The sequence below is a fragment of the Perca flavescens genome, chromosome 15 (genome assembly GCF_004354835.1).
Source record: "Perca flavescens isolate YP-PL-M2 chromosome 15, PFLA_1.0, whole genome shotgun sequence".
NCBI lineage: Eukaryota > Metazoa > Chordata > Actinopteri > Perciformes > Percidae > Perca > Perca flavescens.
In genome coordinates this window covers 34,574,231-34,600,928 of record NC_041345.1, presented here as the reverse complement: position 1 = coordinate 34,600,928, position 26,698 = coordinate 34,574,231, and the positions used below count along the sequence as shown (strand labels likewise).

General features: G+C 42.9%; 2 protein-coding genes across 9 annotated transcripts in view; one reads left to right on the top strand and one right to left on the bottom strand.

Moving 5' to 3' along the window:
* The window catches only part of crhr1 (corticotropin releasing hormone receptor 1), a 55,077-nt gene extending 51,881 nt beyond the window's left edge, over nucleotides 1–3,196 (bottom strand). The window contains exon 1 of the mRNA XM_028598699.1: nucleotides 3,025–3,196. Coding sequence (XP_028454500.1) covers nucleotides 3,025–3,045 — 21 coding nt within the window. The 5' untranslated portion in view covers nucleotides 3,046–3,196. The remainder of the gene's footprint in view (nucleotides 1–3,024) is intronic.
* Nucleotides 1–26,698, top strand: part of LOC114568980 (deleted in malignant brain tumors 1 protein) — a 44,427-nt gene that overhangs the window by 16,907 nt on the left and 822 nt on the right. Inside the window, exons 1-9 of one of the 8 annotated variants that reach the window (XM_028598697.1) lie at nucleotides 11,520–11,605; nucleotides 16,482–16,568; nucleotides 17,219–17,245; nucleotides 17,359–17,646; nucleotides 22,101–22,415; nucleotides 22,509–22,796; nucleotides 23,029–23,361; nucleotides 24,277–24,317; nucleotides 26,305–26,371. In XM_028598697.1, the coding sequence (XP_028454498.1) occupies nucleotides 16,529–16,568; nucleotides 17,219–17,245; nucleotides 17,359–17,646; nucleotides 22,101–22,415; nucleotides 22,509–22,796; nucleotides 23,029–23,361; nucleotides 24,277–24,302 (1,317 nt within the window). In that variant the 5' untranslated portion in view covers nucleotides 11,520–11,605; nucleotides 16,482–16,528 and the 3' untranslated portion in view covers nucleotides 24,303–24,317; nucleotides 26,305–26,371. Of the gene's footprint in view, nucleotides 1–11,519; nucleotides 11,606–16,481; nucleotides 16,569–17,218; nucleotides 17,246–17,358; nucleotides 17,647–22,100; nucleotides 22,416–22,508; nucleotides 22,797–23,028; nucleotides 24,670–26,304; nucleotides 26,397–26,698 lie in introns of those variants that run through there. The other 7 variants (XR_003694368.1, XM_028598694.1, XM_028598693.1 and 4 more) reach the window with 7 other exon arrangements.

Sequence of the window (26,698 nt, the reverse complement as noted above, 5' to 3'; positions counted from 1 at the left end):
GAGAGACAACAGTAGAGATTATGTAGAGACAACAGTATAGAGTATTATGTAGAGAAACAACAGTAGAGAGTAGTATGTAGAGAGACAACAGTAGAGAGTAGTATGTAGAGACACAACAGTAGAGAGTAGTATGTAAAGACACAACAGTAGAGAGTAGTATGTAGAGAGACAACAGTAGAGATTATGTACAGAGACAACAGTAGAGATTATGTAGAGACAACAGTAGAGAGTATTATGTAGAGAGACAACAGTAGAGAGTAGTATGTAGAGAGACAACAGTAGAGAGTAGTATATAGAGACAACAGTAGAGTAGTATGTAGAGACACAACAGTAGAGAGTAGTATGTAAAGACACAACAGTAGAGAGTAGTATGTAGAGAGACAACAGTAGAGATTATGTAGAGAGACAACAGTAGAGAGTAGTATGTAGAGACACAACAGTAGAGAGTAGTATGTAGAGAGACAACAGTAGAGAGTAGTATGTAGAGAGACAACAGTAGAGTAGTATGTAGAGAGACAACAGTAGAGATTATGTAGAGACAACAGTAGAGAGTATTATGTAGAGAGACAACAGTAGAGAGTAGTATGTAGAGAGACAACAGTAGAGAGTAGTATGTAGAGAGACAACAGTAGAGTAGTATGTAGAGACACAACAGTAGAGAGTAGTATGTAAAGACACAACAGTAGAGAGTAGTATGTAGAGACAACAGTAGAGAGTATTATGTAGAGAGACAACAGAGAGTAGTATGTAGAGAGACAACAGTAGAGAGTAGTATGTAGAGAGACAACAGTAGAGATTAGTAACAGTAGAGAGTAGTATGTAGAGAGACAACAGTAGAGAGTAGTATGTAGAGAGACAACAGTAGAGAGTAGTATGTAGAGAGACAACAGTAGAGTAGTATGTAGAGACACAACAGTAGAGAGTAGTATGTAGAGAGACAACAGTAGAGATTATGTAGAGAGACAACAGTAGAGAGTAGTATGTAGAGAGACAACAGTAGAGAGTAGTATGTAGAGAGACAACACAGTATGTAGAGACACAACAGTAGAGAGTAGTATGTAGAGACACAAAAGTAGAGAGTATTATGTAGAGAGACAACAGTAGAGTATTATGTAGAGAGACAACAGTAGAGATTATGTAGAGAGACAACAGTAGAGAGTAGTATGTAGAGACACAAAAGTAGAGAGTATTATGTAGAGAGACAACAGTAGAGTATTATGTAGAGAGACAACAGTAGAGAGTATTATGTAGAGAGACAACAGTAGAGAGTAAAAAACATCTCTCTTTGACGCACTGGGAGTGAGAGTGAGTTGGCAGCGCGTACTCCACCTTGTTGTTCCTTGAATGAAAAGTCTGAAGGGAAATGTGACAGTTGAAAGTGTTTTCACTGATAATTTAACTGTTTCACTGTTTTTTAACTTCAATAAGTACCATCTTTCCAAAACCCAATGAGGAATCCTGTTAATCAATTCCTGATTTCAATATTAAAGCTATAGTGTGTAGTTGCTGTCTCCCCCCATGAGAAATTCTAAGTAATGACAACACTGTCGGTGCATCCACATGACAAAAGCCTTTGGTGATTGCGCACCCCCCGCTCCAAACAGTTACTAGTAGCCAAGGAGGACACGGAGGATTAAAAAACCATGATGGACTCTTCAGAAGAGGTCATTATCTTCACTTGAGTTTCTGCGCAGGAAAGTCACTGGACGCCCCAATCTTCTGAACATAGTCGTACTGAGAAAATTTTATTGCGCGATTAACGCATCATAGACACTTAAAGAAGGATTAACATTCTTTCGGATCTAGCAGACCGGAAGCAAAATTATGAATCCCACTATGGCCACGCCAAGACCCGCCCTACGAAGCAGCTCAGTTGGTTGGGGTTAGGCATTTCACCTCGAGTGGTTAGGATAGCAGATTTGTCAGGGGATAGGACCTGAACAAATGGGGTTACGTTACCTTGGACGCCTGGCCAATAGTAGTGATTGAAGGGCGGGTCTTGGCGTGGCCATAGTGGTTTTCACAGATTCGTAATTTCACAGACCGGAAACAAAACAGACACACATCGCGGCCCATTTATATATGTCAATGCCACGGCCGCACACACTTGTTTGGGCTTGCGAGCAGCGTAGCTAGTAGGCTCGTCACGGCGATTAGCTTCGGAGCGAGTAGTGACTCTACAGTCATTGTGAGAGAAACAAAGTGTCTCCTCTGTTCTTTCTGACCATGGTGAGAAACCTGTAGCAGGAAAAGTTAACTCTCTCCTTGATTTCATGTTGGTTATGGAGAACGAGAACCAGGAAAATGAGTCGGGGGAAACCATTGACATATATAAAAGGGGGAAACCATAGTCGCTATGACGACCAGCCACACTCGCCTCAGGCGTGAGGCAGTACTATCTGCAGTGGAAAATGGAGGTAACAGTGTTACATTATGTGACAGATTATTAGTTCCAAGTGAGAATGTTAGTGTGAAATTGAACACTACGTATATGCCAATGTTGTTTTCAATAAAAAAAACATTTGCACAAAGCAAGCCGATCCACTTTTACATGTTGATAAGAGCATTAAAACGAAAAAATATAATGGGACAAAAAGAAATCAAGGGACATTTAGAATAGATAAAAATGTGTGATTAATTGAGATTAATCGTGAGTTAACTATGACATTAATGAGATTAATCATGATTAAATATTTTAATTGTTTGACAGCACTAAAAGTTACGCACTAAAGCTTTAACCAAAATAGTTGTGATAATGATTTTCTCCAGAATCGAACAGCGCTGGGTTAGGGTTTAAAGGGATTAGGGTTAGTTCCACCTTGATGAGAATAAGGAGTCTGTTTCTGTTGGCCAAGTTAAGTTCCCTCAGCGAGCAAACACAGAACATTAACACTGATTTAATGAAACATCTGTAAAAAGAGATATTAAAAAGAATTTTCCTTGTTCATCATGGAAGCAGTGTGAAATTTAGTTATCAAGACAAGAATGATGCTCAAGTGCACACGTGCACACACACACACTGACCTGACTCAGTAGTTTTTCCATCTCTGTCGTTTATTCATCCGCACTGACACGCATGCGGCCCTCCGGCTGTCACAGCCTTGTCCCACACGCTCCGGTCCGGGTTAAGTCCCGTGTCATGTCGGGCCGAGCCAGGACAGAGAAGAGAAAGCCGAGATGCAGGTCCAGAGAACAGTCCACGGGTCCACAGCAGGAACACTGACACTACTGACAGAGCGGAGCAGCATTATGCTGCCAGAGGAGGCTGCAGAGAATGAGCCAATCAGAGAGAGGGAGAGAGAGAGAAAGAGAGAGAGAGAGAGAGAGAGAGAGAAAGGGACAAACGGTTCTGTAATTCCTCCATGGGGAGACCGGACATCTGTCACACTTTCTGCTTCCATCTCAGTTTCTCTGAATATCTCACTCATTCTCCAAATTCAATTCAGTTTATTTTGAAAAGTGGTCAGAGAAAATTAATAAAATGCACGATTATACTGTACATGGGTAAAGAATTAGCCCAAATGTGATCAGGTCAAGTGAGACTTTATTTTGTGTTTGCATGTTTTGAACTGTGTGTTTTGCAGTGTCCATATTTATTCGCTTTTAACACTATTAAGTCTTTTCTGCATGTTTGTTTTATTATTATTTTTTATTGTGATGCTTTAGGCAATCTAAGTGATTTTTTTTTAGATTTCTTTATTTAAAAGGGACAGCTTTCAACATGAGTATAAGATCCAACATGTAAATGTGCCAGATTTAGCCATACAGGCTAATTTTCATTTGCAGTCCCGAGCAGGTTGATGGCTTAAAATCAATGGATACACCACAACATTACAACAAATACACATACAACAAGAAAGATATAGGCACAGACAAGCATAAATGATGCAACCCTTACTCCAGATCATGACAACTGGCAGGTTGATGGTATGAGAAATACACAGCTTCATACACAGTAGACACACACCAGGACATCAACAACACATAAGCACACACAGAGACACCAACACAGGAACGAATATAAACACACTATTCTGTAATATGGCAGCATATTTGATTTGATAGTTTTGAGTACGGAGTGCGTTCACACTGATGAAGTGTGGCCACATGCAGCTCAAAACGGTTAAAATGTTGAGTATAGATCACTGGATACTACTCGCCCTCAACGGCCACCATCTTTGCTACGATATTGAGAAACATCTAAAGTGTGATCCTACTTCCAATGGTGTACCTAGAGGGTTAGGGGGTTAGGATTACCCCTAACCCTAACCCCCTAAACCTAATCCCCTAACCCTAACACTAACCCCTAACCCTAACCCACACCCATACCACCATGAAGGATTCCACAGGAAAAGCAGAGGGAGAGGTTCAGTAGAGTCCACATGCTGGAGACCGTAGGCTGCAGAGATTACAAAAGACAGCTTTTATATCAAAATTAAATTGAATTGTCTCGTAAAGTCATCTTAATTTCTACAGCACATTTAAAACAACAGACGTTCAAGGCAGAAGGTTAAAGATCTGCCTCGATACAGAAGATGCATACCAAGTCAAATTTAATACAAAACTACTGACATGATCGAACCACAGTTAAAGAATGCACGTTTAAACTTTAGGTTTGCACACCTCACTTTAAAGTGATGGTTCGGAGTAATTTCACCCTAGGGTCCTTTGCACCATGACCTCGAGCCAAACACCCCGCCAGAAGCTTTTTTCACCTGGGTTGAACATTGGGAGAGTTAGCGTAGAGTAGCGTTAGCCGCTGAATAGCTTATTAGCGCAGGGGCTAATGGACCCACGTTTCTATCTCGTAAATGACCCCACTAATAATGCCGAAATGATACCAAACTTCTACACTAGTACAAATAGGTTATGCACTCATAAAACGATGGATTGGAAAGTTTGTAAGTACACCAGAAGTTTATGAACACTTGCCTGCTCTCTTCTGCTCTCTGCTCTCTGCTCTCTGCTGCTGTTGCTGCTGCTACCTGCAGTTAGACGAGTGCTTAACGCCGTCTACAAATTACTACACTGAAAAGAGATACAACAAAAATATGTATTAATTTAATGATTAAATAAGGTAATGTCTCCAAACTTACCTCAGTTATTACTTGTCTCATGCTAGTTATATTACAGCACTTACTTTAAAAAAAAAAGTTAAATAAAAAAATATTTTTGTTGCATCTCTTTTCGGTGTTGTAATTTGTAGACGTCCCTAAGCACTCGTCTTACAGCAGCAACAACAACAGCTGATAACGCTAACTCTAGGTGAAAAAAGCTTCTGGCGGGGTGTTTGGCTCGAGGTCATGGTGCCAAGGACCCTAGGGTGAAATTACTCCCAACCATCACTTTAAAGCAACACTAGTGAACTTGTCCCGCTTTGGTACCCCTACAGGTTGGAAGCGGAACCAAAACTACTGAGTTATGTTGATAAAAAGATAGAGGATTGGGTTCAAATCAGACATTACCACGTGACGCAGAACGTGACGTAGCTCCGTTTGTTAGTTAAAAAAAACCTCTCTGTTTCCTTTTCTTTTCAAATGGACAAGAACCCCGGTCTCCTGGGTGAAAGTACTGTGTTTGTTTGACTCATCCCATAGATGGCATCCTTAGTGAATAAATAGATAACTAAATGTATGAATGAAAGGGTGTGAACATTGGTTTGGTGGAAATGTCCAAAATAATGTCCCTATAGAGATTATGGGCTCTATTTTAACAATCTGAGCGCACGGCATGAAGCACCTGGTGCAGGTGTGTTTGGGTGTGTCCAAATCCCCTTTTGCTAGTTTGACAGCACAAAAAAGGGTCTGTGAGCCAGACGCATGGTTCAAAAGGGCTGTATTTAGTGTTTTCATTAATCAGAGGTGTGTTTTGGGCGTAACATGCAATAAACCAATCAGTTGTGAGCTAGATGGATCTCCGTCATGGCCGGCAGCCCACGGTGCTCCATACCAGTGGCTGGATGGAGCTCTATCAATGAGAGCTAGCTAGCCTCTTAGACCTCTGAAATTCACAACAATTAAATTGAAAAAGTGTTAGCCAAGTTTTGTAAGGCCTTAGGGTAGCTGTGATATACATGCCGTGACAAAATGAAAAGTGTAAATATTCTATAGTTATGCCGAAAGTGTAGCTAGCTAGCTTTTACCCAGCATTGAAGGGATGCTCGCAGCTAACGAAACCCCTCATATTCACAAAAATGCATTAAATTGAAATCGGACACAAGTGTTAGCTTTATAAGACCTTGGGGTAGCTGTAATATAAGTGGCGTGACGAAATTCAAACTGTAAATATACTATAGTTATGCCGGCAGCCAGCCAGCTCCACAGAGCCCCGAGCCCCGAGCCCCGGTAATCCAGTAAACCAGAAACGGTGACTTTCACTGGGTATGGAGGTTGCCGCTTTCTCGTCAGACTGTGTGGAGCTCCTGAAGTCCAACACATCTTACCAAATTTGCAATTAGCCATCAATTTTCGTAAAACGGCCCATATTTGAGCTTGATATAGTTGATTTCTCGCATAAAAAAGTCTCAGAAGTGAATTTAATAACGAAAAGCAGACAAACAATGTATAACATTGACGTCTCGTCTCCATTGTATGTGTATGTGGTTCGCTCAACCATTCACCGCGCAGCTCATTTAAATATTCATGAGCATACCACATTTGGAAGAAAAGCTCTTGTTACAAATAGGGCCATATTCACAGGGTAGTTAAGGGCCCATATAATAGCAACAGGGCAATTTTCAGCCCAATCAATGTAACATACCCTATTAGGAGACCTTAAGGAACAGTCTGGAAATACCCTATATAATCATTCTATCACCCCTTTAAGATTTTTAAATATTTTACACACAGTCACAGAACGTCTGTTTACAATAAAACAGGTTTTTTGTTTTCTTGTGAATCCGATATCCCCCCCGACACACACACACACTCGCATGGCTGCACACACACACACACACACAAAACACACACACACACACACACACACGCATGTGCACACACCTGCAAACGCACACACACACACACCTCCTCCTCCTGTTCCTAATAGATGAACTGAAGAGGAGGAGAAGAAGAGGACAGCAGTATTAAACCAGTGTCTCTGCTGCTCTCTGGTGGACAGAAGCTGAACTGCAGAGAAACAAGTTTCAGATAATCCATCCATCCATCCATCCATCTTCGTCCGCTTATCCGGTGTCGGGTCGCGGGGGGAGCAGCTCCAGCAGGGGACCCCAAACTTCCCTTTCCCAAGCAACATTAACCAGCTCCGACTGGGGATCCGAGCGTTCCCAGGCCAGGTTGGAGATATAATCCCTCCACCTAGTCCTGGGTCTTCCCGAGGCCTCCTCCCAGCTGGACGTGCCTTGAACACCTCCCTAGGGAGGCGCCCAGGGGCATCCTTACCAGATGCCCGAACCACCTCAACTGGCTCCTTTTGGCGCAAGCGAGCAGCGGCTCTACTCCGAGCTCCTCACGGATGACTGAGCTTCTCACCCTATCTCTAAGGGAGACGCCAGCCACCCTCCTGAGGAAACCCATTTCGCCGCTTGTACCCTGGATCTCGTTCTTTCGGTCATGACCCAGCCTTCATGACCATAGGTGAGGGTAGGAACGAAAACTGACCCGGCAGATCGAGAGCTTTGCCTTCTGGCTCAGCTCTCTTTTTCGTCACAACGGTGCGATAGATTGAATACAATACCGCACCCGCTGCGCCCGATTCTCCGACCAATCTCCCGCTCCATTGTCCCCTCACTCATGAACAAAACCCCAAGGTACTTGAACTCCTTCACTTGGGGTAAGGACTCATTCCCTAACTGGAGAAGGCATTCCATCGGTTTCCTGCTGAGAACCATGGCCTCAGATTTAGAGGTGCTGATCCTCATCCCAACCGCTTCACACTCGGTTGCGAACCGATCCAGTGAGTGCTGAAGGTCGCAGGCCGATGATGCCATCAGGACCACATCATCTGCAAAGAGCAGCGATGAGATCCCCAGCCCACCAAACTGCAACCCCTCCCCACCCCGACTACGCCTCGATATCCTGTCCATAAAATAAATAAAGCGCAGCCCTGGCGGAGGCCAACCCTCACCTGAAACGAGTCCGACTTACTACCGAGAACCCGGACACAGCTCTCACTTTGGTCATACAGAGATTGGATGGCCCTGAGTAGAGACCCCTCACCCCATACTCCCGCAGCACCTCCCACAGTATCTCCCGGGGACCCGGTCATACGCCTTCTCCAAATCCACAAAACACATGTAGACCCGGTTGGGCATACTCCCAGGCTCCCTCCAGGATCCTTGCGAGTGAAGAGCTGGTCCGTTGTTCCACGACCAGGACGGAATCCGCATTGTTACTCCTCAACCCGAGGTTCGACTATCTGCCGAACCCTCCTTTCCAGCACCTTGGAGTAGACTTTACCAGGGAGGCTGAGAAGTGTGATACCCCTATAATTGGCACACACCCTCTGGTCCCCTTTTTAAAAGGGGAACCACCACCCCAGTCTGCCACTCCTTTGGCACCGTCCCAGACTTCCACGCAATGTTGAAGAGGCGTGTCAACCAGGACAGCCCCTCCACACCCAGAGCCTTGAGCATTTCTGGACCGATCTCATCAATCCCGGGGCTTTGCCACTGTGTAGTTGTTTGACTACATCAGTGACTTCCGCCTGGGAAATCGGCGACAATCCCCGTTATCCTCCAGCTCTGCCTCTAACATAGAGGCGTATTAGTCGGATTCAGGAGTTCCTCAAAGTGCTCCTTTCACCGCCCTATTACCTCCTCAGTTGAGGTCAACAGTGTCCCATCCTTACTGTACACAGCTTGGATGGTTCCCCTTCCCCCTCCTGAGGTGGCGAACAGTTTTCCAGAAGCACTTTGGTGCCGACCGAAAGTCCTTCTCCATGTCTTCTCCAAACTTCTCCCACACCCGCTGCTTTGCCTCTTTCACGGCAGAGGCTGCAGCCTCGGACCCCTTCGGTGCCCTGCAACTGCCTCCGAGTCCTCTGGGATAACATATCCCGGAAAGACTCCTTCTTCAGTCGGACCGCTTCCCTGACCACGGTGTCCACCACGGTGTTCTTGGGTTACCGCCCCTTGAGGCACCTAAGACCCTAAGACCACAGCTCCCTCGCCGCAGCTTCAGCAATGGAAACTTTGAACATTGTCTACTCGGGTTCAATGCCCCCAGCCTCCACAGGGATGCACGAAAAGCTCCGCCGGAGGTGTGAGTTGAAAGTCTGTCGGACAGGGGCCTCCTCCAGACGTTCCCAATTTACCCGCACTACACGTTTGGGCTTACCAGGTCTGTCCAGAGTCTTCCCCACCCCTGACCCAACTCACCACCAGATGGTGATCGGTTGACAGCTCTGCCCCTCTTTTCACCCAGTGTCCAAAACATACGGCCTCAGATCAGATGAAACGATTATGAAATCGATCATTGACCTTGGCCTAGGGTGCTCTGGTACCAGGTACACTTATGAGCATCCCTATGTTCGAACATGGTGTTCGTTATAGACAATCCATGACTAGCACAGAAGTCCAACAACAAACAACCACTCTGGTTTAGATCAGGGAGGCCGTTCCTCCCAATCACGCCTCTCCAGGTGTCTCCATCATTGCCCACGTGTGCGTTGAAGTCCCCCAGCAGAACAATGGAGTCCCCCACTGGAGCCCCATGCAGGACTCCAGTCAAGGTCTCCAACAAGGCCGAATACTCCGAACTCCTGTTTGGTGCATATGCACAAACAACAGTCAGAGTTTTCCCCCCCACAACCCGCAGGCGTAGGGAGGCGACCCTCTCGTCCACCGGGGTAAACTCCAACACTGCGGCGCTCAGCCGGGGGCTTGTGAGTATCCCCACACCCGCCGGCGCCTCACACCCTGGGCAACTCCGGAGAAGAAAAGAGTCCAACCCCTATCCAGGAGTATGGTTCCAGAACCAAGACTGTGCGTAGGAGGCAAGCCCCACCAGATCTAACCGGTAGCGCTCCACCTCCCGCACCAGTTCCGGCTCCTTCCCCCACAGAGAGGTGACGTTCCACGTCCCCAGAGCCAGCGTCTGCCGCCCGGGTCTGGTCCGTCGAGGCCCCTGACCTTCACTGCCACCCATGTGGCATTGCACCCGACCCCAACGGTTCCTCCCACAGGTGGTGGGCCCATGGGCTGGAGAGATGGGAGCCACGTAGCTTGTTCGGGCTGTGCCCGGCCGGGCTCCGTGGCAAACCCGGCCACCAGGCGCTCGCCGACGAGCCCGCCGTCTGGGCCTGGCTCCAGACGGGGGCCCCGGGCTTCCTCCGGGCAGGGTCACTCCATCTCTGCCTTGCTTATTCATTGGGGTTTTTGAATAAATTAAGTTAAATTTTTATTGAATTTCCAGAAAATCTAAATGCTATCAAACAAACACACAAAGAACAAAAGCGTTCAAAAACATTAAAAGTTTTGTGTAATGCATCTTAAAATGTAGAAACTATATTGGCACAGACACTCTGCCGTGAATCTGTTGCTGCTAAAATGTTACTCAATTTCCTTTTTCTCAACGAGGCTGTTCTTCTCTGATAAGAAACATCTGTGTGTGTGTGTGTGTGTGTGTGTGTGTGTGTGTGTGTGTGTGTGTGTGTGCCTCTGTGTCTGTGTGTATGTGTGTCTGTGTCGGTGTGTCTGTCTGTGTGTGTGTATGTCTGTGTGTATGTGTGTGTGTGTGTGTATGTATGTGTCTATATGTGTTTGTGTGTGTATGTATGTGTGTATGTGTCTGTGTGTGTGTCTGTGTGTGTATGTCTGTCTGTGTGTGTATGTCTGTGTGTGTGTATGTCTGTGTGTGTATGTCTGTGTGTGTATGTCTGTGTGTGTGTGTCTGTGTGTGTTTGCACTTTGTGTTGCATGACTTTTGTATGAAAAGTGCTAAAGAAATAAAGACTGATAGATTGTTTTTAGGGCACTGACGGTCTGCGGTTGGCGAAGGCCCTATTGTAACATCTGGATGTGTACATAGTGTAAAACACTGAGTGTCAAACACTTAAGTTACTGCATTCGGGTGCCTTTTAAAAAAGTATACACAGTTCTAATTTTACATTTTGAAGGGTTAAACCAGAACCTCTCGGTTTTACATGCGTGGTACCACAAGGTTCATTTAGGGCATGTTTTTTATTTATTGAGTTTATAAATAATTTGTCAGCAGCTGTGAAATGCAAACACTTGTTGTAGACTGAAGAATCTGTGTTACTGTTTCCTGGGGATGATGTTAGTGAGATTGAAAACACCCTTAGTTAGTTTTTTATAAAGTGTAAGGGAGCGGCTTAGGGATAACAAGCTTCCAATAGATGTGGGTCAAACGAGTCAATCCTGTATAGGACCAGGAAGAATCTGTTGAGAACAAAAAGATTAAAAGTCTCTTGTAATGCATCTTAAAGTGTGTTTTAGAGAAGTGTTCCATAACAGGGAACTATATTGTCACACTCTGCTAAAATGTTACTTAATTGTGCCAGGAACTTATGTTCCTGTTTCTCACTACAAGGCAAATAATATCCTTAAGCCATCCCTGACACAGTGTCGTGTAGATTTTGTTCTGCTCGGTACAGTTGTTTGACAGCTGAACTCAGGAAGAAACTGCAGGTAATGTAGCATAATTTTATTCTGTATTTATTAAATGTGAACCCATGTTAGTATGGATGAGTTCAGAAGGGTAGTACTGTTGCCAGAGATAAAGTGCCGATGCACACCTGGGGGCAAAACAAAGCCAAAATGTCAGATAGTGGTTCAATCTGATGCATGAATTGAAGAGAGACAAGTCTGGGCTGTTCTTCTACCCACAGAGGAGGAAATTGTGGATTTGTGAAATTTTTACCTCAGTCAAACTAGATGTATCTCCCATCTCCATGGTCAAACCAGTTCATTTCATTTAAATACCTTTAAGGAAAATTGCTTCTCGAGCGGTGTTCCTACATCTGGCTGCTCCCTGACACTTCCCTCTGCTCTCTGGATTCTACACAAGATATATTGCTATGTAGCTAGTCTATATATCGACAATGGTTAATTCACCCGAGACCTCTGAGCAACGTTTAGGGCTATAAATGTCAAGTTATAAAGGAAAAGTGGAAGGTGCAACAAGGCAGTCCTGCTTAAATAGCTCATGGTACTGTATTGTGTCAACAGTTAACTTCATTTTAAATTGTATGTGGCGTTATCTTTTATGGGGTGTGTAGCATCCCCGGCTGAATAATGGTCTGGCTCTTTGTTTACTGATGATTCAGAAAGCTTTATTGTCACTTTGTAACATTTCTTACTTGAATATCTTGAACCACCGTAAGAGCTGAGAAAAAACAAGAACACAACACCTTTACCTTACTTACAGTACATCATGAAGTGTCTCATTTTAACCCTTTTTCCCCTTAACTTATTGACAATCTACACTTGAGTGTTTTATGCTGTATGTATTTAACTTCTAGTATCTATTAACTCTATTAGCAGACATCAACATAAGTTATAATGAAACAGCAAATTAATATGTAAAATGCTACTTCTTTAACACATTCTTTTACATCCACTTCACTGTAGTATCACTCAAATAATACCGTTTCATGTATGACACAACAGGCAAATAAACCAGGCAACGCCAATTACGGGCCAATATGGCAATCTGTTAATGTTAGCTTAACTTGCTAGCTTGTACTCTCCAATCTCTGCAAAACCATAAAACGGCACACCACAAAGTAACCCACCAACAGTTGTTAAAGAAATGAAATGTAAACTAACATACCTTGTGCCTCTAACAGCCAGGTGCTAAAACAATATAGGTTTTTGCCGTTTGCCTTCGTTCAACCGCTTTTTTCTTCTTGTTTGTGGCAGAATATTTACTTCCGGATTCTGAGTTTTTCAAAATAAAAGCATTAGTGTCAAAAAATAACTAAAGAAACAATATTTGGGTCATTTACAGGGTGCAAATGTTCCACCAAAACAAGTTCCTTCCTGAGACTACTTAGCAGAGCCACCGTCGCTGCGTCTGGAGCTTAGCGCCGCCCAAGACCATTGGGATTGGTTTAAAGAAATGCAAACAAACCCTGACCATTTGTGTGAATGAGTATATGCTCATATAGCCAGACCTTCCTCCACGGCGCTGTGGAGGAGGGTCTGGCTAGTCCACACAGCATTCCTGGATGGGAGAAAAACGTGCTCTGGTTTATTGGCATTTCTTTAAACCAATCACAATCTTCTTGGGCGGTGCTAAGCTCCAGACGGAGCCACAGTGACTCAGGAAGTCTCAGGAAGGAACTTGTTTTGGTGGAACATGTGTACGTTCAAAAGTAGTTTTAGTCGTGCAACAGAAAACTCAGATTGGACAGATAGTCTAGCTAGCTGTCTGGATTTACCCTGCAGAGATCTGAGGAGCAGTTAACCATAGTCCTCACAAATCCACCGGAGGTTAGAACGCCAACACAAAGAAAGAGGAAGGGGATGGACATCCGGTGGCAACGGAGCAAATCCGGAAATGAAATGTTGTCAATACAGACTAGGCAATGCAAGACTACTCTGTAGCTTAACATCGTTAAAGTAGCCTACAGCTCTAGCAGGGAAGTAGCTGTTTTTTAAAGTGGAATGAGACAGAGAAAGTTTTCAACTAGCAAGATGTCTGATTATCGACTCCTTGATCCTAACAGATTATTGTAACTTTTAGGAAAGGCCACCGCAATTCTCTGTTTAGATGATCAAACATACAATGGATCATAGATGTTAGTTTCTGACCTCCAGTGTTATCTAGCGTGCTAGTGAGCCATCCTCTTCCCAGAATCATGTCCGACGGCAGAACTGCATAGTGAAATGCAATCGATATGCACATTATATAACAAACAAACAACACATTTTCTTGCTCTAAAATGAGCAATAGGGAAAGTTACAGTATCATGTTATGAACGAGCAGTTGATGAGCAGCGTAGCTAGCTAGTTGAAATACACACACTGATGATGATTAAAACACCGCAGTGAGTGCTTTATATGGGCCTAAGACTTTCAGTTTGTATAAACACTTGTGGGTTGTGAAAGATGAAGATTTGACGGGCTTGTGCACCAGCTCTATGGAGTTCCCAGTGTGTTTTGCCCGCCAGGTCTGCACACAGTCACATGACTGAAACTATGAATAAAGGCTCTGAAAAGACACTAAATCCAGCAAGAAAAAGTTGCCGATGTGTGCATACACACATGTCAAAAACAAATGATAAAATTATAAAAATCCCATTTGTTTTTTTAGTTGATATTTTTAAACTTGATTCTCCTACAAAACATTTCCTTACGTAGCCCCTCCTTTAACTTTCATGTAGACTAACAAGATATGGTACAGATATCTAACAAGTGGAGACGTACAAAAAAGCCTCTCGGGGGTTTGCCCTAAACTCAGCCATTTTTAATTTACTGTGCAATTTTGGTAAATATTTCACCATTTCCAGGCGTTGTACTTTAATAAACTCCTCCTACAGGTTTATCCCAATCAAATTAAAAAATATCCCCCCTGGAAGGGGTTAGCCATATGTGTATTTGTTTGTGTGTACTGTGAGAGCAACAAAAAGTCCATTGCAAAATTCTGAATTTCAGAATTGGCCTCCATTCAATTCATGAATTGGAATTTGAATTAAATTGACTCCGCCCCACAGGAATTTGAATTTGAATTGGAATGACAGGAAGTGGAATTAAATTCATTGCAATTCGAAGAAATTACACACAGTCACACAACAGAAAGAATGTGTTGAATCTCACATACTGTACATTCAGTGTTAGGAAGGTTACTTTGGAAATGTAATTGCTTACGGTTATAAGTTACCCATTGTAAATGTGGTTTGGATTACTTTATTTGGATTACTTTATCAATGTAAAGCAATTTCCTTTCAATTTGATTAGTAACTAATTGAATTACACGTTACCTGAGTAATACAACTAAATACAATTACATTAATTTAGCAATTTAATAACATAATTTCTTTACACATAAGTAGTCACTCCTCAACCCTGTATACATTCTGTTCCAGAATATAGATAATGATCAAATTCTTGAAATAAATTACCCCCTCAATGTTGTTTAATTAGTTTTGTTCCAATGTTATTTTCATTTCAAAGTAATCAAATAACACCACCACTTCATTCTGGTTTGGCTGGATTGTGTAACCGCTGGTTTCACAGTCCATCAAGATTTCCTGATTTTTTTCTTCTGTAAGAAAAAAGTCCCTCAATGTAGATCACTCTTTAAGAGAACAAATATTTCTATTAATTCCACAATTGACAAGAATTGTTTTCTTGATTTACAATAAGTAAAAAGTGTGCTTGCATGATTTTAAACACATAAGATATCCAGTGTTGGGGGTAACTCCTTGCGAAGTAATGTCATAATATAATCACATTTGGCTGTAACTGAGTAATGTAACACATTAAGTTTGCTGTTACTGTTGTGTTGTGAGTTGAAGGTGTGTTTAAGCCCTTTATGAGCTATATGACAGGCTCTTGCTGTGTTGCGCTACAGTAATGTAATGAGTAGGGTAATGATCCATATAGAATAACAAGTAAGGTAATGCATTATGGTTTTTTTTAAAGTGAATAATGTTTTACACACGTTCTTGAGTAGTGACCCCAACACTGATGATATGAAATATCAGTAGCATAATACCATCAAGAGATGGTTTTCAAAATAAAAGACTATCTGTCTGTTAACTTACTTGTAGATGCCTTTTGAAATTTGAAGTAGCCTTTATGGAGCCACAGACTGGACACTGCAGTGCTTGCATATGGCTCTGTGGTTTCCAGGTGTTCATGTTGGAATTGGTACTTCAAAATGAACTTGTACAGATGACCTTTTAGGCCTGCTATTATTTTTCATGTTGCTGTTATTACAGGTGTCAAATCTATAAACGTTTGTAATCTGAAGTTGTAAGGGACTTCTGAAACTTAAAAAGTCCAGTGTTGACCATCCAATTGTGTAGAAAAGAAGCTTACAAACAAATGTCCACCTCAAATGTTTTTGGTAACTATTTTAAATACTTGGTTAAAGTAAAGCATTCTGGGAAATGGAGTCATGTTCCATCATGTTCCACAAAATTACAATTACAATAAATCAAACTTGATTATTTGTTTTGTGACTAGAGCTTTTAACATTCATTGTTGGGGGAAAACATTTCCTGTTAATGTAATCTGTACAAGTAGTTCAAACTAATATCATTCATAGAATATGTAATGCAATCATATCTGACATATTTTGTAAAGCTTAATTGTCAAACACTTCACTTAAATTATGTATATGAATTTCTTTGAATTTTTATTGAATTGCAATACTGCCTCCTTTAATTCAAATTCGAATTGTAATTCTAGATCCTGTTTATTACATAAATTCAAATTCAATTCAAATTCAAGAATTGAATTGGAATTTAGGAGTCATTCTCAATTCAATTCTGAATTGTGCACAAGCCTGCTGTAAGTGTTCTGTGACGGTAACCGAACCTCTTCCTGTTCGCAGATACACCGAGGACAGCACACAGGGTTATCACAGAAGACCACCTGGACATGGATCACCTGTTTGTGCTGCTGCTGCTGTGCATCTCTGGTAGGACTGCTTTAAAGATGATGTGTTGTCATCTTAAACTGTAAACCATAGACCAGACAGGGCAGCCAGGCTGGGGGCCAGCAGAGTTCAATTGAATTAAGAAAATAAACTTACAGCTCTAAGAAATAAGCCAATTTCAAAAGCAAACCAGGAACAACGAAATAAGGGGACATGAATCACTGGACAATAAGAGACTTCAGAACAGACAATCATAAAGACGGGGAAAAAAACAAGGCAGGAAGCTGAACAAGACAATACATAAGAAATTACACTTCAAAATGAAACAGGAAACTCAGGATCATGACAGCAGATTTTCTGAAGTGCTGCAGAACTCCACCTTCCCCCAAACTTTCAGCTTTGTTGCTCAATGATTTCACCATAGCACATTAGATTAGGTACAGGTTAGTTAAAGATAATTACATAATGATTTCTTTAAATTCCTACCAAACAGCAGACTTGTGTTCCGTGTATTTACATGTTTATGTCACCGATAGTAAACTGGTAAAATGACTCCAGAGGGAGTTCAATGAGGTGTTTCTGAGCTGCTAAAAGTTTCTTTACAGAACAACCTGAAAGAGTTTGTTCTGTCCACCGCTGTGGTCAAATAATGCTGCTTTATATTGATGTTTACCTTCTGATTTTCTCATCAGAACTCCACGCTGAAGGAGAACTAACAGGTACACAGATAAATAAGAGAAATAAAGAATAATTAAAGCAGAATCAGCGGTTTCAGTTTGATCTTCTCTTAATTCAATTCACTAATTTTTCTGACTTTCTGGTTTCTGTTTAGAGTCTGTCAGGTTGGTGGGAGGAGACATTCGCTGTGCAGGAACACTGGAGGTGAAACATCTGGGAGAATGGAGACCAGTGGAGGGTCACAGTGCCTGGACCCTGAAGACAGTAGATTTTGTTTGCAGAAAGTTGGCCTGTGGCTCTGCTGTTTCTGTAGGAGAGAGAGAAGAGTCCTCACGCAGATCTGTGTGGAGGATCCCATATGAATGTGTTCCGAATGCATCTGATCTGGGGAAGTGTGCATCATCAATTTCCCATTCCACCCTCCTGACTCTCAACTGCTCAGGTAAGCCAATCAGTGACATAATCTATGACATCATCTATGACAGTAATGTTCCCAGGTTGACACACACATGCAGCAGCTAGAATGGCAGCAGACTGTCTCCAGCAGCCATGACGGAGTCTGATGAGTTGCTGGGTCAGTAAATCAGCTGCTGAATGCACCAAGATATACAGTGCTCAGCATAAGTGAATACACCCATGGCAAGGCAAGGCAAGGCAAGGCAAGGCAAGGCAGCTTTATTTGTATAGCACATTTCAGCAACAGGGCAATTCAAAGTGCTTTACATAAAACATTAAAGAGCAGTTAGAAGACAATTAAAAACAATTTAAAAACATTAATAAACAAATTAAAAACATTAAAAGACAAGAATAAAATTGATAGTGCAGTATAAGAATAAAAGCTACAGTGCAGTATAAGAAATTAAAGTTAATAAAATAGATTATTTAAAGAAAAGCAACATCAAAAAGATAGGTCTTTAGCTTAGATTTAAAAGAACTGAGAATTGCAGCGGACCTACAGGTTTCTGGGAGTTTGTTCCAAAGATGTGGAGCATAAAAACTGAAAGCTGCTTCCCCCTGTTTAGTTCTGACTCTGGGGACAACAAGTAGACCTGTCCCAGACGACCTGAGAGGTCTGGGTGGGTCATAGTGTAGTGGCAGATCAGAAATGTATTTAGATTTATAAACCAGTAAAAGTATTTTGAAATCAATTCTTTGAGGCACTGGAAGCCAGTGTAGAGACTTCAGTACTGGAGTGATGTGATCCACTTTCTTGGTTTTAGTGAGGACTCGAGCAGCAGCGTTCTGAATCAGCTGCAGCTGTCTGATTGATTTTTTAGGGAGACCTGTAAAGACACCGTTACAGTAGTCAAGTCTACTGAAGATAAAAGCATGGACAAGTTTTTCCAGATCCTGCTGAGACATAAGTCCTTTAACCTTTGATATATTTTTAAGGTGAGAATAGGCTGATTTTTTAATTATGTTAATGTGGCTTTTAAAATTCAGGTCTGAGTCCATGACTACACCAAGATTTCTGGCTTTGTCTGTTGTTTTTAACATTGTCGTTTGAAGCTGAGCACTGACTTTCAATCATTCCTCTTTTGCTCCAAAAACGACCACCTCTGTTTTTTTTTCATTTAATTTAAGAAAGTTCTGGCACATCCAATCATTAATCTGTTGAATGCACATATTTAATTGTTGTATTGGGCTATAGTTCCCTGGCGATAAGGTTATGTAAATTTGTGTGTCATCCGCATAACTATGGTAACTTATTTTGTGGTTTTCCATAATCTGAGCCAGTGGAAGCATGTAGATGTTGAACAGAAGAGGCCCCAGAACTCATGCTAAAGTTGACTAAAAACACTTTTCTTTGTGAATGAATAATGTTCATAAATAAATAAATGTTCTTCCTTAAAATAAAGGGGGCATAAGTGAGTACACCCCTATGTTAAATTCCCATAGAGACAGACAGATTTTTATTTTTAAAGGCCAGTTATTTCATGGTTCCAGGATGCATCCTGATAAAATTCCCTTGGTCTTTTGAATTAAAATAGCCCCCCCATGTATTTTAGGGAAACAAAACAATCGTTACACAAATGCATGGCCCTACAGGCCATGACCTTAGGTCAAGACTCAGCAGTGTACTTACATCTGAAAGATGAAGGGCTCTTTTGAGGACCACCAGCTACACCTTTTAGTCAGATTGGATGGGTGGTTTGATAGGGGCATAAAGAAAGCCATCTACTAATTTCCCTAACACTCAGTCACAACTGAGGAGGTCCCTTAGCCTGGTTGACACCAGACCCTTCTCAGTTGTAACTGAAAGTGGGTCTGGGGAAGCTTCATTGACATTTCATTTCCAAAGGGGCGTCACCAACGGACGCCGCGCAAAAGCCTCTTGGTGCATTGGATAGTCCTTCAACCAATCAGACCAACAATCCGGGTGCGTAGCAGCGACAGCACCATCAATAGGTTGCTGTGCTTCGATGGCCGTCATGTTGAATGTAAACCAAAAGTTGCTTACCGTTACTGCGCTATTGTCATCATGTAAAGCCTGCCTCAACGGTTATGATTGGTGTCTTGATTTGGAAAATTTTGAAATGGGCTTGACTGGGCTGTTGGCCAGGCTGACTTGCAGAGCAAATCTCAAATTTGCCGGAAGTTCATCAGGGTTTTCCCAGGCTAGAGGTCCCTCGGATTAAAGAGATGAAGCATCTTAAAGAACCTTAACCAAGTTAAGCTCCCCTTTCATTTAATCTTCCTTAAACTCCTTCTTCAGCTTGCCAGCTTTCTGAGCAACTAGTTTCCACCAGTAGGTTCTTTGGTTGCCATCATAACAGGCACCAATACCTGTTAGGCCGGGGGCTCGTCAGTATCTCCACTCCCACGTGGCTTCCTTCTACCTGGGAAAACTCCTTCAAAGGATAGAGTCCAGCCCCTGTCCCTTTAAGGCCCTGACACAACAACCCGATTATTGGCCGTCGGACAGTCTGGCGAGGTCGGTGACTTGAATCTGTTTAGTGTGTTCCGTGCTGCCATCGGCCTTCATTTGGGCCGACTGACACGTTGAATCGGAAGGCGGGCAGTCGGATTCAATCACCAATGTGATTGGTGGAGTGCTAAGGTCACAGGGTGGAAGTGGATGTTTTTATTTTGAGCATGCTTTTATTTGATTGCTGTGTTTTTATTGTTTGCTGTGGTTTTATCTTTTTATAGTGCATGCTTTTATTTTGAAATGTGAGTGTTTTTAATGTCGCTCACTTCCGCCAGTGAACATTTTAGCAGGACTAATCAGGCAAATGACTTTCACCTGGGGGTGAGAGGGGGTTGATTGGCCCTTGTATAAAGGGCAGGACCTTAGAGGAGCCAGAGAGAAAAGAAAGAGAGGCACATGGGAAAAGCAGAGGCCATGGTGAACATGAGGAAGGCCTGAGAGACATCAAGGAAGACGTGGAGATACGACAGAATGCTCAGAACGAGCGGCGAAGCAGATGGGAGCTCAGACAAAGACAAAAAGGGAAACAACCTTAGAGCGGCCTGAAGCTACAGTGAAGCAACCCAAACACCGACAGCTAGCGGAGAAAGTGGGAGAGTGTGGAACTCCCCCTTCTGCGTAAGTCCCGTTTTGAGACTGGTGTTAGGTGGGGATGAACGTGATGAAGTGACAGTTGCAACAGTTGCTGAGGACGTGTTACTGGCTGGAGTTTTTTCTGTTGCAGGTTATACCCGAGGAAGGCTGCATAAGGAGAGGAAACTGGTTGTCAGCAGAACCCTGTGGACTTTGTGAAGTCAAGACTCCCGTTCTGTTTGGACTGTTTTAGTTGGTTTTAGTTAGTTGGTTTTAGTTTTTTTTTAATTCCCTTTGTTTTTGCTTTTTTTTATTACATTTTATTGTTTTATCCTTGTTAAAATAAATGTGGTTCCTTCACTTGTTTTATTCATTGTTTTGAATGCACTAATTTTACAGCTCTCCCCCGGAACAAAGAACCTGTTTTTAACCTTTTATCTGTTGTAGTTTTAAAGAGGTCCTAGGCCTCAAAACAAAACCTAGGTGGTGTTGTTGGCCCTTTTTACCTATATTATATTTTGCCATCATTTTTATGTATTGAATATTTTAGCTTGAGCATTGCCTTAAACCCCCCGACACTAACCCGGAAATGACGAGCGGGATGAGCCTGACAAATGCCTCTCTGACAAATCTTTTAAACTGACCTTTGTCGATCTGAAATGAAGACAGATTCAGCAACTGCATGGCCTATTGCTCACTTAAAATGTTTTCAGAAACCCGTTTCGGTGAACTATCTTTGTAAAATATGAGATTGTATTCCGAAAGAGCCGCCATTATGATCGCCAGACCCACTTGACTCGTTCGTCCAATCAGCTGCCGGTTTCATTTTTGGGTGACGATACAAATTAGCACTGCCTGCTGTTATGGAGACGAATTGCATCACGCGCAGAACATACTCTCAAGTCAGTGTCTCTTCGGTGTGTTCCGAGGCTTTTTTTTTTTTTTTTTTTTACCAAATTCGTAGAGGCAGTCCGACTGCCTTTTCTGCGGGAAGGTTGGCCGTCAGGTTGGTGTGTCAGAGCCTTTAGATTTAAGGGATCATTTTCTGGATCACAGATCCTTTCAGAAAAATAAGAGCGTGAAAATGTTTTTAACTTGTCTGTGTGGAGAGGAAAGATTGAAGTACCGGAACAGAAGTATATGCCGATGATGATGGTGTGTTAGTTTGAAAACCTGTTAAGTCTTCAGAAATGGAAAATAATTAGTGTATTACATGTAAATGTGATGTAACATTGTTGCAGTCTGGTTTTAAAAAGATGTATTCTGCTGTGATCAGCTTCTGTTGGAACTGTGCTGAGTCCAGTTTGAAACTCTGAGTTGTTTCATGACATCTTTTTATTTTGTGTCTGGTGTCTTTTCTCTCTCTCTGTTATCTTCTATCATCTCTCCAGACTCTGTCAGGCTGGTGAATGGGACCAGTCTGTGCTCAGGCAGACTGGAGGTGAATACTAACCAGTCTACCCAGCGCTGGTCCTCAGTGTGTGAAGATGACTTTGACCAGCAGGATGCAGAGGTGGTCTGTAGGGAGCTTGGCTGTGGGCCTCCTTCAGTCCTCCAGGGGGCGCTCTATGGAGAAGTGGAGGCTCCAATGAGGACCAAAGAGTTTCAGTGTAGAGGCCATGAGTCTGCTCTCCTGGACTGTAGAAGCTCAGGCTCAGATAGAAACACCTGCTCTCGTAGAAAAGCTGTTGGATTCACCTGCTCAGGTAGAAGAGGAGCTGCAGCTCTGATTTGGTTCATTTCTGTTCTAATTCAACTCACTTTGTTCTTTTGCTGATGCCTCTCTGGTTTCTGTTCAGAGCCTGTCAGGTTGGTGGGAGGAGCCAGTCGCTGTACAGGAACACTGGAGCTGAAATATAAGGGAGAATGGAGACCAGTGAATGACTATTATTCTGTCCTGACCCTGAAGGAAGCAGCTGCTGCCTGCGGAGAGTTGGACTGTGGCTCTGCTCTTTCTGTAGGAAAGAGAGAGTCCTCACACAGATCTGTGTGGTTAGTTTTGTCAAGCTGTGTTCATTCTGGATCTGCTCAGAGGGGGTGTGCAACATCATTTTACTCTTCCTTCATACAGGATCTCATCTGCTCAGGTAGGCTCATCCGATGTTAGGGATCATTTTCTAAACAGATTTTTACTCTGGGTCACAGATCTTCTCAAATAAATAAGAGTGAAATGTTTGAATTTCTCTGTGGAGAGCAACGATTTGGAGTACCTGGGCAGAAGGAACAGAACAGCGAAATATGCAGATGATGATGTTATTGTTTGACATGTTAAAAGTGCTAAAAAAATAAATGTCGGTCTGTGCGTCTCTGTGTTTCCAGACCTGCTGTTTCATCCCGACATCTCTGTGTCCTCCTCCATAGTCGGGGTCTCCGAGGAGGCCCAGCAGCGGGGATTCCAAGTGTTCTGGCACTCAAACTTCACCATTAGCTGCTCCATCCAGCCACAGTACCCAGGAGGCTCCTTCCAGCTCACCTTCACCTCCTCCAACTCAACACACAACTACACCCAGCCAGCTGTCAATCACTCTGCCCACTTCCTGTTTCTTGCTGCAAAGCCCACCCACCAAGGAAGCTACAGCTGTGTTTATCACCTCTATGTTTTCTCTCATAATTTCTTCTCTGAGAGCAGTCTGCTCTCTCTCATCGTCATAGGTAAGCAGACTGTTTACAGGTTTGGAGAAGATGATTGGTCCAAACTGAGTGAAAATGATTAGCTGACAACATGTTTCTGCTTTGACACTGTGACGAATATCATCTTGTGTCATATAATAACCATACTTTATACAAAGTGTTTAAATGGCAACAATAAACAAACTGAAGGACAGAGCATGTGTGGTTTCCAGAATAACTCTGGTTCTCTGAGAACTGAGTGAGGTGTTTCACTATGAGAAGCACCTTGTTCTGACGTGACCAATCACAAAGCTCCACTGCCACCACATCTGTCCTAACATCCTTTAGCCCCTAACTCGCCATTTTCATGTGTAGTTCCTCCACCTGACAGAAACAGCTCCGATACCTCAAACTTGTTTTATGCTTCTTGCGGTGAGTGCAGTCAGGGCGGTGTGGACAGTGATTTTACGGAACTGCAGCCAGGGGAGACGGTGTGGAAAGGCCCTGATCTGAGCTGTGTACATTTAAGCTTTTGCAATAACCCTGACTGGGTCTCACAGAACGGGTTGCAATAATTGGCTACAGAAGAACTCCATTCTTAGAGCCACTCTGACTGCTTTGACCACTTCAGTATACATACGGATGATGACGGTTCCTGGCAACATGTGCACTGTCTACATCACTCTGACCAGGCTGACAGCGAGAAGCATGAAACCAGTCACTCAGTGCTCAGAGAACCGGGTTATCATGGAAAACATTTTCCAACCTCACTCACTATCTCACTGTGGGAAATATGGTCCACCCCCAAACTGCAGGAGGACCGACACCCTCCTCATGAGTTAATACCTGCCCAGGGTGCCCAGCAGCAGCACAAATACCCCCCACAGAAATGCTCCTGAGTCCATGAAGCAGTCATACCCCTGGAGGCTGTAACTCACAACCTTTATCATCCAGCAGGAGATGCTTCACTCCCCAGAGGATAGAAAGATGCTGGCCACGTAGAAGCTTGCCTCTATGACTTCTTTTACACCAACAACCAGGGTTGGACCCTGATTATATGATCAGGGTTCAACCCTTCTTTTTGAAATTCAAACCAAGCCAGTCAACATGGGTATCTGCCTGGGCATGACAATTCAGAGATCATCTGGGTCACAACACAGGAGCAATGCATAACAATTACCTTAAGTGTTAGGAATGGGTGGGGTTTTACACGTCATATTCAGTGAACAGCTAACATCACATGCTCCCGTCCATCTGTACAGTATATCACAAGAACTATATGTCAAGCTATAAAAGCTACTTGAAATTGTCATTGTACAGTACAGCGAGAAATAAATAAAGCTTATTTTATGATTGTTTCGCAGTGATTACGTTCTAACGCACAAATAATAACCATCAAACACTTATTAGATGATTTTGTGCAGACAATTTCTCCTCTGTATATTTATTGCAGCAGCTGGACTAGGAAGTAGGTATTATCAATTTTTGACTATTTAAGATGAGGGGAGAACATTTCTCTTTGTTAGATTTCACTAAAGGTAAAGCTGGGCTTTTCTGTTGGCTTCACGACTCATTTTCTAAAAAAGACAGCTGGGTTTTTACAGGCATTGCCTACCGCTCTGTATAGCACTCTGCAACATGCACTCCGTTCTGCTGTTGTTGAAGCTGCCTGTGCGTAAAGTGCAGTAAGACAAAATGTGTTTTTGTTTAACAAAGTGTGTGGCAGACTGTCCCACTCTCATTTCCCACCAATCACATAATTTGTCCCGCACCAGCTGTTAGCAACCAGGGTGTGTGAAATTCACATTGAAATTGACCCTATCTTGATCCACCCCACCTGAGAAGGAGATTACATCGAGGAGGGTTACCCCATTCAAACAGTCAACCGGGTATAACCCTGATTGAGCCATCGGTATGAAAGGAGTATATAAGAAGTCCACGACACACAGAGCTGGTTGGTCTTCTTTCAGGTCTGTCTGTAGATGCATCAGGTTTGCACTGTTTTGCACGGGGCAGAGAACTTTACTCACTGATAATTCTCAGTGGTGATGATTGATTTTGTAATTGTATCGCCTGAGGCCGCATGTTTTGGACATTCAAATAAAGAGAGTGGCAAAGCTGTCACCAGATCACCATCTGATCAGTCTCTCCAGGATGTCGCGATCGCAACAATTCATGCAAATTCAACCAATCACCGTGAATTCGGTGCGACTCGCAATTTTGACCAATCATCGCAATTCTTCCGCAAATTTGAGCAATAACCGGAGTTTCCCACGACCTCAACCAATCCCAGCAGTCCCACGTGCCAGACTTTGGGTCAGTATGTGACTCTGAGAGCCACTGACCAAGCGGGAGTGAGAACAGGTTGACGTAACACGAACATCTCACATTTACCAACAAAATGTACAGCGAATAACAACGAACAATAACAATGTAAAGATCAACAAGCCACTGGCAGAAATGTTCAAATTTGATTCATTCAATAAATTGTTTGTCTTAAATCCATCAGCCATTTTCATATTAGACCAACATTTGCAGCATCCTGAGCCTTGTTGGTTACTAGGAAAACTCAAGAGTACTTTTATTCTCCCCGAAACAAGTTTCCTTTCATTTTTAAGGAAGTATACCAAAAACAAATTACAAAAGACATCACAACTTTAATTGCATTTTTTTACAAAAATTCCCGCAAAACCAGGCATTTTGGGCTGCAACAATCTCAAAAAAGGCCGTGAAATCTTGGAGAGACTGTCTGATGGTAAGGTGGGTCAGGGGGTGGGGGAAGACTCTGGACAGACCTGGTAATATGTCATCCAGGAGGTCTCGGAAGGTAGCAGCAGGGCACTGACAGGCCAAAGACCTGCAGTCTTTGCTGTGAAAGACGCAAAGCAGCGGGTGTGGGAGAAGTTCGGAGAAGATATGGAGAAAGACTTTCACAACTGTTGGACTCATATTGTGTGACATAATTAATGTCCATGTGTTTATCAGATCCATCAGATTCAACACCTTTTATCATCAGAGTGGTCGTCCTGCTGCTGACTCTGCTGTTGGTAAACGTTGCCCTTTACTTCTACTACAAGGTACAGACACACGCCTGTTGTTTGGACCACTGGTTTTCAACCTGGGGGTCCTGACCCTCATTAGGGGTCGCCAAAGCTTTACAGAGGGCCGCAAGGCCTTGTTGATTTAAGGAGGATAGGGAGAGGTCTATAAACTAAACGGTTAAAAGTTTGTAATACTATAATATATAATAAAACTGCTTTAAAAGTTGCTAACAAATAACAGAAAACTAATTTATCCAATTCAATTCTATTTAGAGTATCAAATCATGCAAATAAAAAACTCATCTCTGATGGAACATTCACAGAAATTAATTGCTGAT